This window comes from Eurypyga helias, unplaced genomic scaffold (assembly GCF_000690775.1).
Source record: "Eurypyga helias isolate BGI_N326 unplaced genomic scaffold, ASM69077v1 scaffold364, whole genome shotgun sequence".
NCBI lineage: Eukaryota > Metazoa > Chordata > Aves > Eurypygiformes > Eurypygidae > Eurypyga > Eurypyga helias.
The window spans coordinates 59,589-74,215 of record NW_010245442.1 but is presented as its reverse complement, the minus strand read 5'-3'; the positions used below and the strand labels follow the sequence as shown (position 1 = coordinate 74,215).

General features: G+C 36.1%; 1 protein-coding gene across 1 annotated transcript in view; it reads left to right on the top strand.

Moving 5' to 3' along the window:
* NETO1 (neuropilin (NRP) and tolloid (TLL)-like 1) overlaps positions 1-14,154 on the top strand; it is a 60,209-nt gene extending 46,055 nt beyond the window's left edge. The window contains exons 7-10 of the mRNA XM_010150051.1: positions 8,278-8,391; positions 10,640-11,198; positions 12,330-12,404; positions 13,636-14,154. Coding sequence (XP_010148353.1) covers positions 8,278-8,391; positions 10,640-11,198; positions 12,330-12,390 — 734 coding nt within the window. The 3' untranslated portion in view covers positions 12,391-12,404; positions 13,636-14,154. The remainder of the gene's footprint in view (positions 1-8,277; positions 8,392-10,639; positions 11,199-12,329; positions 12,405-13,635) is intronic.
* The last annotated feature ends 473 nt before the right edge of the window (positions 14,155-14,627 follow it).

Sequence of the window (14,627 nt, the reverse complement as noted above, 5' to 3'; positions counted from 1 at the left end):
AGTGACAAAGTAAAATTCCTGTATTTAGTGTTGCTGTGGGAATGGCCAGGGGGTGTCATCTGTAGCTCCCAAGTTCCTCTCCTTAGTGTGGAGTTAAGTTGTTGAGATTATGAGTCTTCCGTTACAGAAGGCTCTGTGAACTGGAAGTGGATTTTTTTTTGTGGGAAGAGGCTACATAGCCTGAGGAATGTTTTCTTTCTAAGACTGCTCAGTGTTAATTCTTATTATAGAGCCATTTCCTGGGGACTTGACATTTTTGTAGAACAGAGAAATCTTAAAGAGGTTTTTTTTTATATATGATTATCTTCGTATGTTTTGATCAGTGTGCTCCAATTACATTTGAAATATATATATCTTTTTTGTTGTCATCTGAGATGTAGTCTTACAAGTTTCCAAACTTCTAGCAGTGATGCTCTGCAGACCAGCAGTGCTATAAATATGTCTGAAGGAAAGGCATGCAATGCAAGAAGCTGTTAAATTTTTTACTCCAGAAAATCAGTAATAATTCTCACATTATAAAAATAGTAGTAAAGCTGTAAGTAACACTTAATAACAAATTAATCTTTAATAGCTGATAATTTAGAATGATGATCTGATATTTTGTGGTCAGCGTTATTAGCTATTCCAACTACCATTATGGGTTTGTTTGCTTATGTCTTTACCTTTGTAATCTTTAATATATCTTCTAAGCATATATATCTAATCATATTTTTTGTATGGTAGTCACTGTCTACCAATAGATTTCAAATATACAGTAAATTAAGAATCAGAAAAAGGAAAACAAGGAAGCTGGTGTGACTGAAAGATATCTGTTCATCAGTAAGAAGACTTGAAAAATGAGTCCTTGTTTTTTCACCCCCTGGCTAAGTGTTAGTTTAATTTTCCCTGAATGAGAGAGTGATCTCCAGACTGATTAATGACAGACATGCTACAACTACAGCTTCTTCAAAGAGCTGCTCCTAAGCAGACACACCTACGCTTTAACCTAAAAGCAGATTTGTAGAACCAGGGCATACGGTATAAAACAAAATCCCACTGTATGCACAACAGGCAAGATGTTTGTTCTCTCACCTCTGACTGCTATTTGGTAGCACTGCTTCCTTCTCCATCTATAACCTTTCATCAAAAACCCCGGACCACAAAATATCATTTCTTCTTTTCTTTTGTTGCCCCTTTGAGCTCTAAGCCTGTCTTTAAAGCCCTGTCACATGTGCCTTTCTTAAAGAAGGTCGAGTTCTACCATTTTAATTTTCTTTCTATTAACAAAACCTGTATTTGGATAAAAATCTAGGGCCATGTTTGAAAGAGTAGTGCACAGCTTTATCAAGTAACAGCACTCCAGTCCTTGTTGACATCCAGAATCCCTGAAGATGATCACCCCAGCATCCACAATTCTTTAATGGGGAAGAGTCACTGTTGGTATGCAGTATTAATGACTCTGTTGTGGTAATGCAAGGGGAACCACCGAGAAAGGGAACAGCAAAGTGGTAAGAGCAACACATGTGAAGAGATGGTTTCCCTTTACAAGGACTTAGGAGTGTAAATAGATTTCAGTTTTGCTGGTTTTGCTCCCTGCTTCCACACTAACACATAAAAAAGAGAACATTGGGATTACTTTCTGTTGAGAACTCATTTATGATTTTCTGCCCCACTGTGATACTTGCAGCTCTCTCTAGTGAAAAACCCTCACTGGCTAAGTATCCCAATGCCTCTGCCGCTTAACAAAATAACTGTTTGCAGTGCCTAGAGTGTATAAAGTAAGCACAGGCTGGAGCTCTGAGCACATGCTCCTGAACTGCCATTTTCTGGTGAGTTCATATTCAAAAAAAAACCCTATGAAACCACATACAAGTGTTTTTAGACTAGATTACCAATATGTATCTGGTATTAACTATACATAAAAGCTGACTTTATCTGAAACAAATCTGTGTGCAGGTGGCTGAGAAAGAAAATTCAATATTAAGCACGCTTCATTTTCAAGTTTCTAATAGCTGTATATTAACAAGTTATTCTTTTCATTAGTGGCAAATCAAAAAATAAGCAATTTTACTTTAGGTAATATACTTGTAGTGTACAGTTCTAAATCCACCTTAATAATTTTTTAATATTAACAGAGTAGGTGAAACAGTCTCTCAGCATGACTGATGAACTGTTCCTTGGAGAGGCCGAAAGTTTCTTCCTCTCTTTCAAGGATGAATCAAGAAGAATTTAATTTTTCTTTTTCTTCTGAAGGAAAGCAAGCTCCATTTTTCAGTAAGTGGGAAAAATCCAAATGATTTATACTTAAAGAATTCATTTGCAGACCATCATGCAATGAGCTGTCTTGAGGACGTGAGGAGTAGGTATGAAATGTCTAATGAGTTCAGTGTAAAATATTTCTCACATCTAACCATTATTAAGATTTCAGAATTTTTCCATTCACCCTCAGGAGAAAACAAGACCTCTCAAAAATTTTATGACAGGAAGGGGGAAGAGCGAGAAACCTAAAAATAGCAAGTAGGGTAGGGCCTTCGTCTAAGATGAGGGAGTGCCAGACTGAAATCCCTGTATTGAAACAGTCTCAAAGGGCAAATACACATGGTTCAATGAAGTGACACTTAAACACCCTAGCCAGCTTGCTCAGAGCTAGTTTACACCCTAGAAGCAAAGGAGTTATACTGACTGCATGGTGCTGAGAAACAGTGTAAATTCACCAGGGACAGCACTGCACTGAAGTGGAACAGCCAGGCTTCACACCAGGCCTGTACAAGTCAACTTTTGGCTTCCGCTTGTACACATATTTTGACCTGGCAGTGTCTGCATTTTATAGCTAAAGTATCCTGTAATGCCAAACAAAATTATACTCAACACACAGAGATAATATACTTTATTATTAATGTTATAACATCCTAATAATATAAGAATTATTAATAACACACAGACTATTTAATCGCTATAGTGCTTTATAAATATTATTTTATAGTATAAATTTGCATTTATTACTTGTGATTATTTCTTTTATTGTCTCAGTGAAAGCAGTATTTAAATTAAAAAAAGACTGCTTTTATTGTGTGTTACTTTGTAAATATGGCGTATGGAAGAACTATAAATGCTCTTTATGTTTCTCTGCCTTAGGGCTATTCAGGATTAAAAGAATTTGTGATCATTTCACATTAATAAATGAAAAAGTATAGATTATTGGCTCCACGTGCATTCTCAAAACTTTTGAATAGTAAGAAGTAACAGACAACTCCTTTGGCTCAATTTCTATAAATTTTGAAAGCAGTAACATTCAAATACTAAACTCAGGCTTTTTTGAATACTGTGATGGTAATGCTCTGGAAGTAGGATCCTTATCGCTATCTCCGAACTTCTACTAGAAACAAAATATATTTACATGCCAGATAACAGAAGTAAGGTTAGTATTATAGGATGTTTAAAGTATAGGTCTCCTAAAACATAAAAAACCTCTGGGATATCATGTCTGTTCCTGTTAATTCACTTGCTTATATATTTTCCAGGATAAGTGCACCATCTTGTGTTCAGTATAAATATTTGTTGTAAAGCAAAAGATGTTAAATTATAATTATTTCAATAACCATTAATTCTGTTTGTACATTAAGATAGAAGGTATCCCTCCTACACATACCACGCAAATCTTTAAAACAATAAAATTATAATTAAAAACAATGTAGAATGAAGATGTTTGATGTTTTTCTATTTGCATATATAATTTTGTATAAAATATAGTTTTTCATAAAAATAATTATTTGTTCAAATCCAAACTGAAAAAAAACTCTTTAATATTAATTTTGGTTTTTAATTTAAATTATAGACTTTCCATGATGTAAAAATCCAACAATTTATCTAAGTCTTAAAGTTATTAAAATACATCATGTTGAGTTATATGTATATTTCTAATTTGCTCATTTTTGTTATAATCATACATTGTGCTGAATATGCCACTTCACTTATTTCTAGGCCAGTACCTTGGCAGAGTTTGACTCAAGGCAGCTTTGGGACACAGGAGAAATAACATAACTCTGCGTTCCCAGCTGCTACTTTTAATCTAATTACCAAGCCTTCTTTTCGGAGAGTCACAGAAGGCTTGAGGTTGGAAGGGACTCCAGGATATGGTCTAGTCCAACCCTTCTGCTAAAAGTAGGGTCAGCCAAAGCAGAGTTGTGTCCAGTTGGGGTTGAGAATATTCGGTGATGGAGACTCCACAACCTGTCTGGGAAACTAGCTCCTGCACAGTGTGTTACGAGCCTCAAAGTAAAAGTTTGTTCTTGGATTCAAGGGGAATTTTGTGTATTTCATTTAGTTCTCATTGCTTCTTGTCCTGTGATTGGGCACTGGTGAGAAGAGTCTGGGTCTGGCTTCTTTACTCCCTCCCATCAGGTATTTGTGCACACTAATGAGAACCCCCCCCTACCCTTCTCTTCTCCAGGTTGAAAAGTCCTAGCTCTCTCAGACTCTCTTCATGTGTCAGATGTTCCAAGCCTTTACTGGCCTTTGCGATGCTTTGCTGGACTCACTCCTGTATGTCCATGTCTTTTTTATGCTGCGGAGCCCAGAATTGGACACAAGACTGTAGATGTGCCCTCACCTGTGCTGACTAGATGGGAAGGATCACATCTCAGTCTGCTGACAATGCTCTTTCTAGCGCAGAACAGGATACTGTTGGCCTTCTTTGACAAAAGGGCACAGTCCTCCCAGTTTTGCATTGCCTGCGAACTTGCTGAGGATACACTCTGTCCCACCACCCAGGATATTAAAGAAGAGCTTAAAGAGTATTGGCCTCAGTAATGACCCCTGTGGTACATCACTAGTGACTGGCTTCCACCTGAACTTAATGCTACCGATCACAACTTTTTGAGCTTGGCAGTTCAGCCATTTTCAATCCATTTATCCATTGTTCTCCCCTCATTCACCAAGCCAGTCAGCCAATTGTAGAAGTCAATTGTGTTGGCCAAGCATGGTTTCCCTTCCATAAGTCCATGAAGACTGCAGTCTTCTTTTACTTCATGTGTTTGGAAATGGCTTTTAGTATTATTTGCTCTGTCACTTTCTCAGGGATTGAGATGATGCTGACTGACCTGTAGCTCTTAGCATCCTCCTCACCTTTCTCAAATACAGGGATATGTTTTCTTTCTTCTAGTCCTCAGAAACCTGTCCTGATCACCATGACATTTCAGAGATAATCAAGGGTGGTCTCGCAATGACATTAGGCAACATGGCTTCACTAAGTGCAAATCGTGCCTGAAAAATTTGATGGCCTTCTACGACAGGGTTACAGCATTGTCAGATAAGGGATGAGCAAGTGACATCCTCTAGCAAGTGACATCCTTGTCTCTAAATTGGAGAGACATGGATTTGACAGGAGGCAGCATTCAGTGCCTCAGTGTCTTCCGTGTCCTTTGCCACCAAGTCCCCATTAAGAATTGTACCCAGATTTTCCCTGATTTTTCTGTGGCAGTCATGGGAAAGATTGTAGATTGATAGAGTAGGGCTTCTGTTGGGTGAAGCGGTATTTGCTGCTTTATCTAGTTGAGGCTAATGATAGCGGTAGCTTCCTTTTGTGAAAATATCCACATTTCCTTAAGTTTAAATGTTTACCTATTGAGACATTGTCATAGATGATGTTCAAGACTTAGGTTAAGCTATCAAATATTGCTGTGACATACCTTGTCCGCTTGATTCCATTCCCATCCTGGGTTCTGTAACAGCTTCAGGAAAGCATCAGGACCAGGTTCATCTGCTGTAAAAGAATTCTGTTAGCTACTAGTTCATGTCCCTTTTTGCTATTACTAGAATACCCTTCATGCAGCATCCCAAGACCCCTTTGCTGTTATCCTTCAAGGGCAGAAAACCTAATACCTCCAATGTACAATGGTACTGACAAGTTTTCAGCTTCCCTTGATGCTTTCATTCATTCCAACAAAAAGCCTTCATTTGAGTGGGGAAAAAATATTGATTTCTTGTCAACCTTAATCTATCCAGGTTCAAGGGACCACAGAAAGGACTTGACTATACTCATTTTATATACACGAACCAGAGGGGGGTGTTTGTCATCAGGTTCAGGAATCTTACATTTGGGGTTCTCTCATGCTAAGTTTGCTGTACTTAGTCTGAAATTGCTCTGCCTAACTATTCATCTAGTTTTGACATTTATTCACATACCATCTCTTTCTTCTGTAGTTTAACAACACAATTTTGAGAAACTGAAATTTTCTTTTTTCTGCATTTCTCTTGCCTGTCATTTCCATATCTCTCTGCCATCACTTTGTGTAATTATTCCTTCTTCTTGAATCTGAAAAAAAATGGTTTTTTTACTGCTTTTGTTTTCTCTCTCTTATTTCTGAAACGTTTCCTAGTATTTTTCATTTTATATAAAATCTATTGTTATTCCTTTCAGAGATGAATACTTTAAGTGTCATCTATTTCTGGTATGCAGTTCTCTCTTTCTTCCTCTTCCTTTCACTACCTTTACTACCTTCCTCTAGTCCCTCCTTTTCTACTTACTACCACTGTACATGTAAATTCCTTTATTTCTGCTTTGCAAAACTGTCTTTCCTCCCATTTAATTGTTGTCTAATTTAATTCTTCTTGGGGTTGTTTTTCCACTATTAATCCTTTCTTTGCTGTGGCATTCAGGATTAAGTCAAGCTGATTTTAAAGTGGCAAGAGCAAGTCATAAACAACTAAGAGGTTCTGCCTGCTCAAACACAGTACTCTGTCCTCACCACTTCTGAGGCCTTTCATGCCACTCTGCGTGTCTTGTGGTGTTTCGGTGCAATTTGGGGTTTTTTTCTTCTTTATGGCTTTATTACCATAAAACATTCCTATTCCACCATTTCTTTCAATTTTCTTCTTGTTCCCCTGTCTCCTGCATTCTCAATTTGTCATTTGGGTCTTGTTTTCTTGTGTACTTCCTGCTTACTACCATGTATTTTGAATGGGAAACTACTTACTGCTTCTTAGGTTTCCCTTTCATAAATATTCTTGCTCTCTGTTTCAATTTTTTGTCTAAAAAGTCAGTGAGACTTCCTGTGTGTTAGAAAGAACCAGTCCCAAAAGTTCTTGCTTTGCCCAGAAACAGGGATTGCAGGTAGAGTGTAAAAGGATAATAGTGCCTCTGGTGGGTTCCCTGCATGATGAGACATGTGATGATGTGACACTGTATCCTTCAGGCTCAACCCTCACTTTCTCCAAATTACAGCAAGAGAGAGATGACTGTCCCAAAACACCCTCACTTGCTGATATGCATGTGTACTGTTCTACTCTCTCTGTCCAGTTTAAAATGAAATCCTTCCTGCATCAAACTTAACACCTGTCCAGGGTCACTTCATCTTAGGAGATGGTATAAAAGATTTTTCCAACAATTGAACAGTGGGCAGAACCAGGGTGGCTGATCCATCTTCGGCACTGGCTAAGAGATGCACTATATGTCTACCATTATATCTGATAGGATGGTTGTGTATTTGGGAGTGTGTACAATTTACTGTTTAACAGACCATAACTTCTGTGAAGAAGCCTTTATAGTCAGTTATGGATATCTGAACTTAAGCACTCATTGAAAAGTGGATTTCTTACATGATATATGGAGTCATTAAGTTCTACAATATAAATCCTCTGTATTGTCCTTAGTTAGCGAACCACTGAGGCAGTTGTCTGATCTGAGACAGTCTCTGCTATGCATATATGTTGTCATAGGAACTGCTTTTAAAATTGCAGAGGAGAAAAATTGCCACGAAACATCAAATTCTAATTATCAATCATATGAACATTGTAAGTCCTTTCTGCTTAGTTAAGGTTCTTAGGTTACTTTTTAACTTTCCCTAAAAAATAATTATAATAGTGTTTTTTAATTGTTTGTGCTAAAAAAAACCCATAAACTGTTCCCTTTTACTGATTTAACACTGATTTCTCACATGCCGGATCTACCTGGGATACAGTTAACTTTACATAGCAGCCCACATCTTGGGGTCTGTGGCTTAACCTGTTCATAAAACATCAATAACCCCCCCAACAGTGGCGGGGAGGGAGCAACCCCCTACAGCCATGAGAGAAAGTCCATCCTTCTTCAACAGAACTGAGAATCTCTTACCACAGAATAATAAACACTGTGTGACTTGAGTGCTGTCAATGCTGCATGCCAAATATTAAATATTATCTAGGAACCTTTGTTGCATAGCTTTCTCCTGTTACAGATTATATGATCACTCCTACATGTGTTTGCTGTGAAGAGCTAAATATTTTACTACTTGATACCAGCTTTTTCTCTTTTGTTTTTAGCCCCTTGTGAAGCCAACACATTCTTTTGCCACAGTAATATGTGTATTAATAATACATTGGTCTGCAATGGACTCCAGAATTGTGTGTATCCTTGGGATGAAAACCACTGTAAAGGTAATGTGTAGAATTCGAAATGTCATCATTCTGACCACGCGGCGTACAGCATATTATCCTTAGTTTCTTGTTAAATATGTGCCAGATGGGTCAAAGCTCAGCAAGAGTAATTCAGGGACAGCATACGTCAAGCAATATAGAAAATGAAGAGACGTAGAAATACTGATGGATTTTACTTTCGGTGTTTGCATTTGTTTTGCTTGGTGTTGATTTTGTGTTAGTTGTGTCCTTCTGTCTGGCTTTCTGATCACTTGGTCTCTGTTGACCATACAATCTAAAATGTAATTAAAAGTCATATTTTGGATCCTTTGTCATAGTTACCTTTGTATTGGAATAATATATGGGTAGCAGGTGTCTTAGCTGCATACCATGTTCATAATAGCCCAGGTTGGCTGAAAAGCCAAGGTGAAGTGGAATTAACAAGCATCGGAAACCAGGCATAATGTCTATTTCATAGGCAGGGACTGATGTTCTTAACCAGGTGCTGAGAATAGTTTCTAAACATTGCTCTGTGTTTCTGAAAACTAACAGCATCTGTGATGTCTTCAGGGAAAAGAGCGTAACTAACTTATATTGCAGGCTGGGGATAGAATTTGCCCCACCCGCCCCCCACCCCCACTGCTGCAGATTCATTCCTGGAAACATGGGATATGCCAAATTTAGGAACCAATCAAGAAAAATTTCAGAATGAGGTGGATTAAGAGTCATGCCATAAGTCTGCTGAAGCCTGTAAAATCCTGACAAGCAGTGCAATCGGGTAAAACACAAATGAAAACACACTTCAAAAAGAACACAGCAAAACTGTGGAATGAAATAACATTCTTCAAAGAAACTAAACATACAATTGGGCAATAATTATCTGTTCTCTAATTTTTCTGCACAAAGGAAAACAGAAAACCTTCCCCACTATTTAATTTCCAGATTGGTTTTTATCTTTCATTTGCCAAGTATATTTCTACTGTTTTTTGTGCATTTAGCTTCTCTTGTTTTTCTGTTTTTCTTGTTTTCAAAAAAAGGAGGTCTGCTGATTCCAGCAAAAACCTTGTTTGCTGCTGTGTTGCTTTTTCTAACTGTACTACTTTCCCAGAGTGTGTATCAGTCATCGAGAGAAACCCCAGGTGAATCTACAAGAGTAGGCAATGGGGAGTACTGAAAAGTTAATTTTTGGTATCTAGGAGATTATGAAGAGATGGATGTTATTGTTTTGCTGCCAATAACTTTCATTTCAAAGGCTTTTTATTAAGTCCTTTGATATGCTTTATGTTGCCAGGAAAAATTACACTAAACTGGGTGTTGAAACTTAATCACAGTTGTCAAGTCTTGCTATGCCTGTAAGAGACTGATGTGAATGCTTTCAGCTTGGATTTCTACAAGGCTCAGTCCCTGTCTCATGTGTCTGCAGCCATTTGAAAGCAAATCCCAGAGAAATACACACAAGAGAAGGGTGAAACTGTTTTGATTATTTTACTGCTTATTTTCTTTTTTTCTTAATTCATAACACTGTATTTGCTGGCTGAATTCCTACAGGCCCCTGTGTAAAGAATAGTAGGTAGGATCAGCTTTTGTCTTGTTACGGGTGTTTAGAAAAGTTGTGGTAATTAATAGGTCAGTAACAAAAGAAATAGCTTGCACACCTTTTTTTTTCCTTTTTGAAAACTCAGTTTGAATAACTTTTCTATTTTTTCCTGGTTTAGCTTTTCCATTGAAAACCATCAACAGTCCCAGTTAGCTCATAAATATTAGGACTTCCCCCAAGTTCCCAATGCAAAGAAGAATATTTTAAATCCTGTAAAGTCTTGCTCTTTTATGGGTCCTAATGTCTGGGTTGCATATATTTACTGGAAGAGACAGTAAATAATGAAGAGAACATCTGTAACAGTCTTGGGGGCTTGAGCAGGCAAATGGAGTTCAGACGTGACACTAAAACCATCTTTTTGTTATGGTGGTTATTTTTTATAAAAGATGTAAATAACTCTTTCACCTGATTAAGCTTGTAATATACCCTAAATAAATCACTTTCCAAGTGAATAGGCACACAGAGAACCTGTGTGTTATCTGGCTTTCATTAATACCTGATTTCTTCCTTTTTCCTTTTTGTCAGTAAAATTGATTAAGTGAACTCAGACATAAACTAGTCTCAGCTTTGCAGTAACCTATGAACTGATCATGCTTGTTTTTATTCTTGAACTGTAATTAATGCTCTGCTTTTTATTTTTTTCTCCCCTTTTTTTTTTCTCCTATCACACAGAAAAAAGGAAAGCTAACCTATTGGATCAACTTACCAATACCAGTGGGACTATAATTGGGGTGACTTCTTGCATTGTGATCATCCTCATTGTTATCTCTGTTATAGTACAGATCAAGCAGCCTCGTAAAAAATTTGTCCAAAGGAAAACAGACTTTGATCAAACAGTGTTCCAGGAGGTCTTTGAGCCTCCTCATTATGAGTTATGCACTCTCAGAGGGACAGGGCCTACAGCTGACCTTGCTGATGTTGCAGATGACTTTGAAAATTATCATAAACTGCGTAGATCATCTTCAAAATGCATTCATGACCATCACTGTGGATCACAAGTGTCTAGCATTAAGGGCAGCCGTAGTAACCTCAGCACAAGAGATGCTTCTGTCTTGACAGAAATACAACCCCAGCCTGTAAAACCACTCATTCAGCCCATGAACAGGAGAAATATCCTTGTCATGAAGCATAGCTACTCACAAGATGCTGCAGATGCGTGTGACATAGATGAAATTGAAGAAGTACCAACCACAAGTCACAGGCTGTCCAGACATGATAAAGCTGTTCAGCGGTCAGTATCAATAGATTTTTGATGAAGACTATTGTGTAAGGACTTGATTGCCCAAACATATTCACTCTTTATTCAGTAAAGACATATTTTCTTTTTTCCTTATTTATTGTTTAAATTTATGTTTCTTGATAGCACATACCATTGTATTATCTCTCCCTGTCTCTCTCTCTCTCATCTCCGCTCCTGTTTACCGAAGGAGCCTGCATCTCAGTTTTACCTTCCTACTTTACATCTTTCTTTTTCTTTTACTATTTTACACGTACCCGCATACATACACAGGTCAACAGAGAACAGGTATAATTTTTAAAAACCAAAGAAGATTTTGTGTGAATCTAGTTTTTGAAAGAGCCACATACATGTGGTTTCCTTGCAACTGAGGTGGCCTTGAGTATCATCCGCTGTTGGCCTAACATATCTAAATCAATACATCAGTAAACAAAAAAATACATGTATCCATTTTGATGCATGGCACAGTAATGAGAAACACAGCCCTGGGGTAAGGAAACCCCTTTTCTTTTATGTAATGAATGACAATATTTGCAAAACTTTACTGTATCTGTTCCATTATTAATCATGGTATCTTGGCTTCTCATATTATATATATATACTGATTAGAACATGAGACAGCATAGTGAATATAGAAAACTCATATATTTACATATAAGAATGTCATTAAAAAGAATCTTTCTAATCAATAAAAAATAGTCAAGCATGATATTTTTAATAAAAGCTATTTCTACTGTATATTGCACTTTGAATGACTGTAAATAAGAATGATTAAAAGTTTACAAGTAAAAGAAAAAGAAAAGCAGAAACATTTATGAACCATTTATTTGAGAAAGAACACAGACACTTTTTATATATATTTTTGTTTTCTCTTGCATAAATTATTTATGCACTTGTGACTGTTTACATGCCCTCCATATTTTCTTTGCACATTACGGCATTTCTGTCTCTTAGAAAAAAAAAGGTTATTTGATTCTTTTATTCTAATTGCATGCCAAGGTAAATTATTTAATGAATATTGACCAGATTATCAAGGTGTACTGTTTATTATGTGTCTATATGCATATATTTCTTTTTTTCTATGCAAACATTATTATTTTGAATGAAATAGCCATAACATTCCAGGTTCTGCCTCATTGGGTCTCTAAGCAAACATGAGTCTGAGTACAACACAACTAGGGTCTAAGAGACAAACTTGAGGTAAGTAGACATATCCATACAACAATTGAACCATCTGTTGCTTTCTATGTTATTTGTTATATTGCTAAGATGCATGTTAATACTCAAGTTTTGTCACCTTCTATGGAGAGAGCCAGGTTTGATTACTGAGAAAAATGAAAGATAGATGACCACTTCAGCATTGTAAACTAAGAAAAATCTATTAATTTCTTATTCTTGACAGCACTAAAACCATTCCCTAGGTAAATATAATCCTCATTCCAAACACATTATAAAGACAGATGCTTTGCATGGCTCTATGTTTTAGTTATTTATTTAGTAAAATTAAATTTAGAGTCCCAGGATATGAAACAGTATGTAAAACTTGGAAACATCTAACCCAAGCCAGGAAGATGTGGAACTACCTGTTTTCAGTTAACTTTATTCATTCAACCTTGTGAAGTGTTGGGGGAAAGCTATGTGGTTGTACTGATAAATTTAGAGTTTATGTAACACTGATGTTAATTTTTCCAAATTAAACTTCCAATTCTCTTTTCCTAGGCTTTTAATTTTGTATAATTTGTTATCAATCCTTAATCTGAATAAACATAATCTCAGATATTTATAATTAAGTCATAAATAGCTACTAGTCTGTCAATTTACATATGCTTGTATGTATATATATATATATAAACATGGATATGTCTATATACATGTTTATATGTGTATATATGTATGGAGCATTTCCTGGGAAAGAATCCATTAATGCTTTTATTGCTTCTAGATAGTTTAGGTAAATATTTTTCTGTACTTTTCCTCATAGAGAGAGCATATTTTAACTTTCTTTTCCTTTCAGACAACTGTTTATGCAGTCATGCTATCTCTGAATAGAAAAATCTATAGTGAATTATTTCAGCTGTCTGAAAGAGAGTGGACATATTTCTAATTTCATTTAATTGCCTTTATCCAAACCTAAGGAGTACAGACATATCTTACTTCCTTAGCAAGGTATTCCCATTGCAGAATAATATGTTTCTTTTATAATTTGGTTGCTGGACAACAAGTGTTCCTTAGTTTTTAAATATGTTTGGAGCTTTGCTGCAAACTTGAAGGAGAAATCTCGTAACTGACACTGTCCCTGTTTTGTTTTGTTGTCTTTTCCTTTTAATTTCAGTTGATATGTTTTATGTCTGTTATTTACTTGTATGTGTGTATATGTGGAAGAAGATTTGCATTGAACTTTTGTTATATGTACATTGTTTTCATTATATAGACTGCTTGAGAATAGTGCGCTCCTGGGTGATTTTGAACATGCTACAATGAAATGTGAAAATATCGTCCTTGGAAACACCAGCTAGAGGTTTTATGGACTCTCTGACCAGCTATTCTCATATCATGACAAAATTCAGCAGTGTTAAGTAAAATAACTAGAAGGCAATAAGACTTTGGTTATTATGCTTATTGGTCATTTCTCTTTTTCTTTTTGTCTCTTCTTTTCTTTGCAAGTTAAATTCCCAATTTCAGGAACAATTTTTTGAAATCAGGTAGCCATTCATAATCACTTCAGTAGAAATGTTCATTGGATAAGCATCTAGCAATATGACTGAATTTGACATTGGGAAAATAATCTGCATGTATGTTACTGAATATTTGAGTTGGCAAATATCCCTTTATTAGATACATTGTAAAAAAGCATGCATTCACGATTATTGCTGTTACTGTTCCATTTCTGTGTCATATGCTTGCTACTTGTAACTTTTTATATAAAGATACATAAAACAATGTATAATAATTTCTTACCTTGAGTTTAATGGCAATGTTTTCTTTTACCAAATTTACAAATCTTGTGTAATTTGGGAGATTAAGGTCAAAATGTAGCTTCTAGGAACTTGAAACCCAGATACATCCAAGAGTTAGCTGTCTCTCATCCCTCACTTATTGAAAAGCAAAGCACATTAATTTCTTAAGATTTAATTTATAATACAAAAGTTGATCACCTAATTTCAGTTCAAAGGTTTGTGATAACCTTTGTGTTCAATTCTGTACTCTTAATTAATTTTATTTCCATGGAAATTATTAAGAAGTTTGCTTCAGTGCACTAGAGTAGCAGATTTTTATCAGTATACAGATGTTATGGCTGGGCTCTAGTTTTAGAGATTCAGATATAAACCACTTCCTTGTGCAATATAAAATGATATTCATAATTCAAGCTATAAACAATAGTAACCAACACCAAAATAACACCTGAGAGGTTAAGCTATTAAG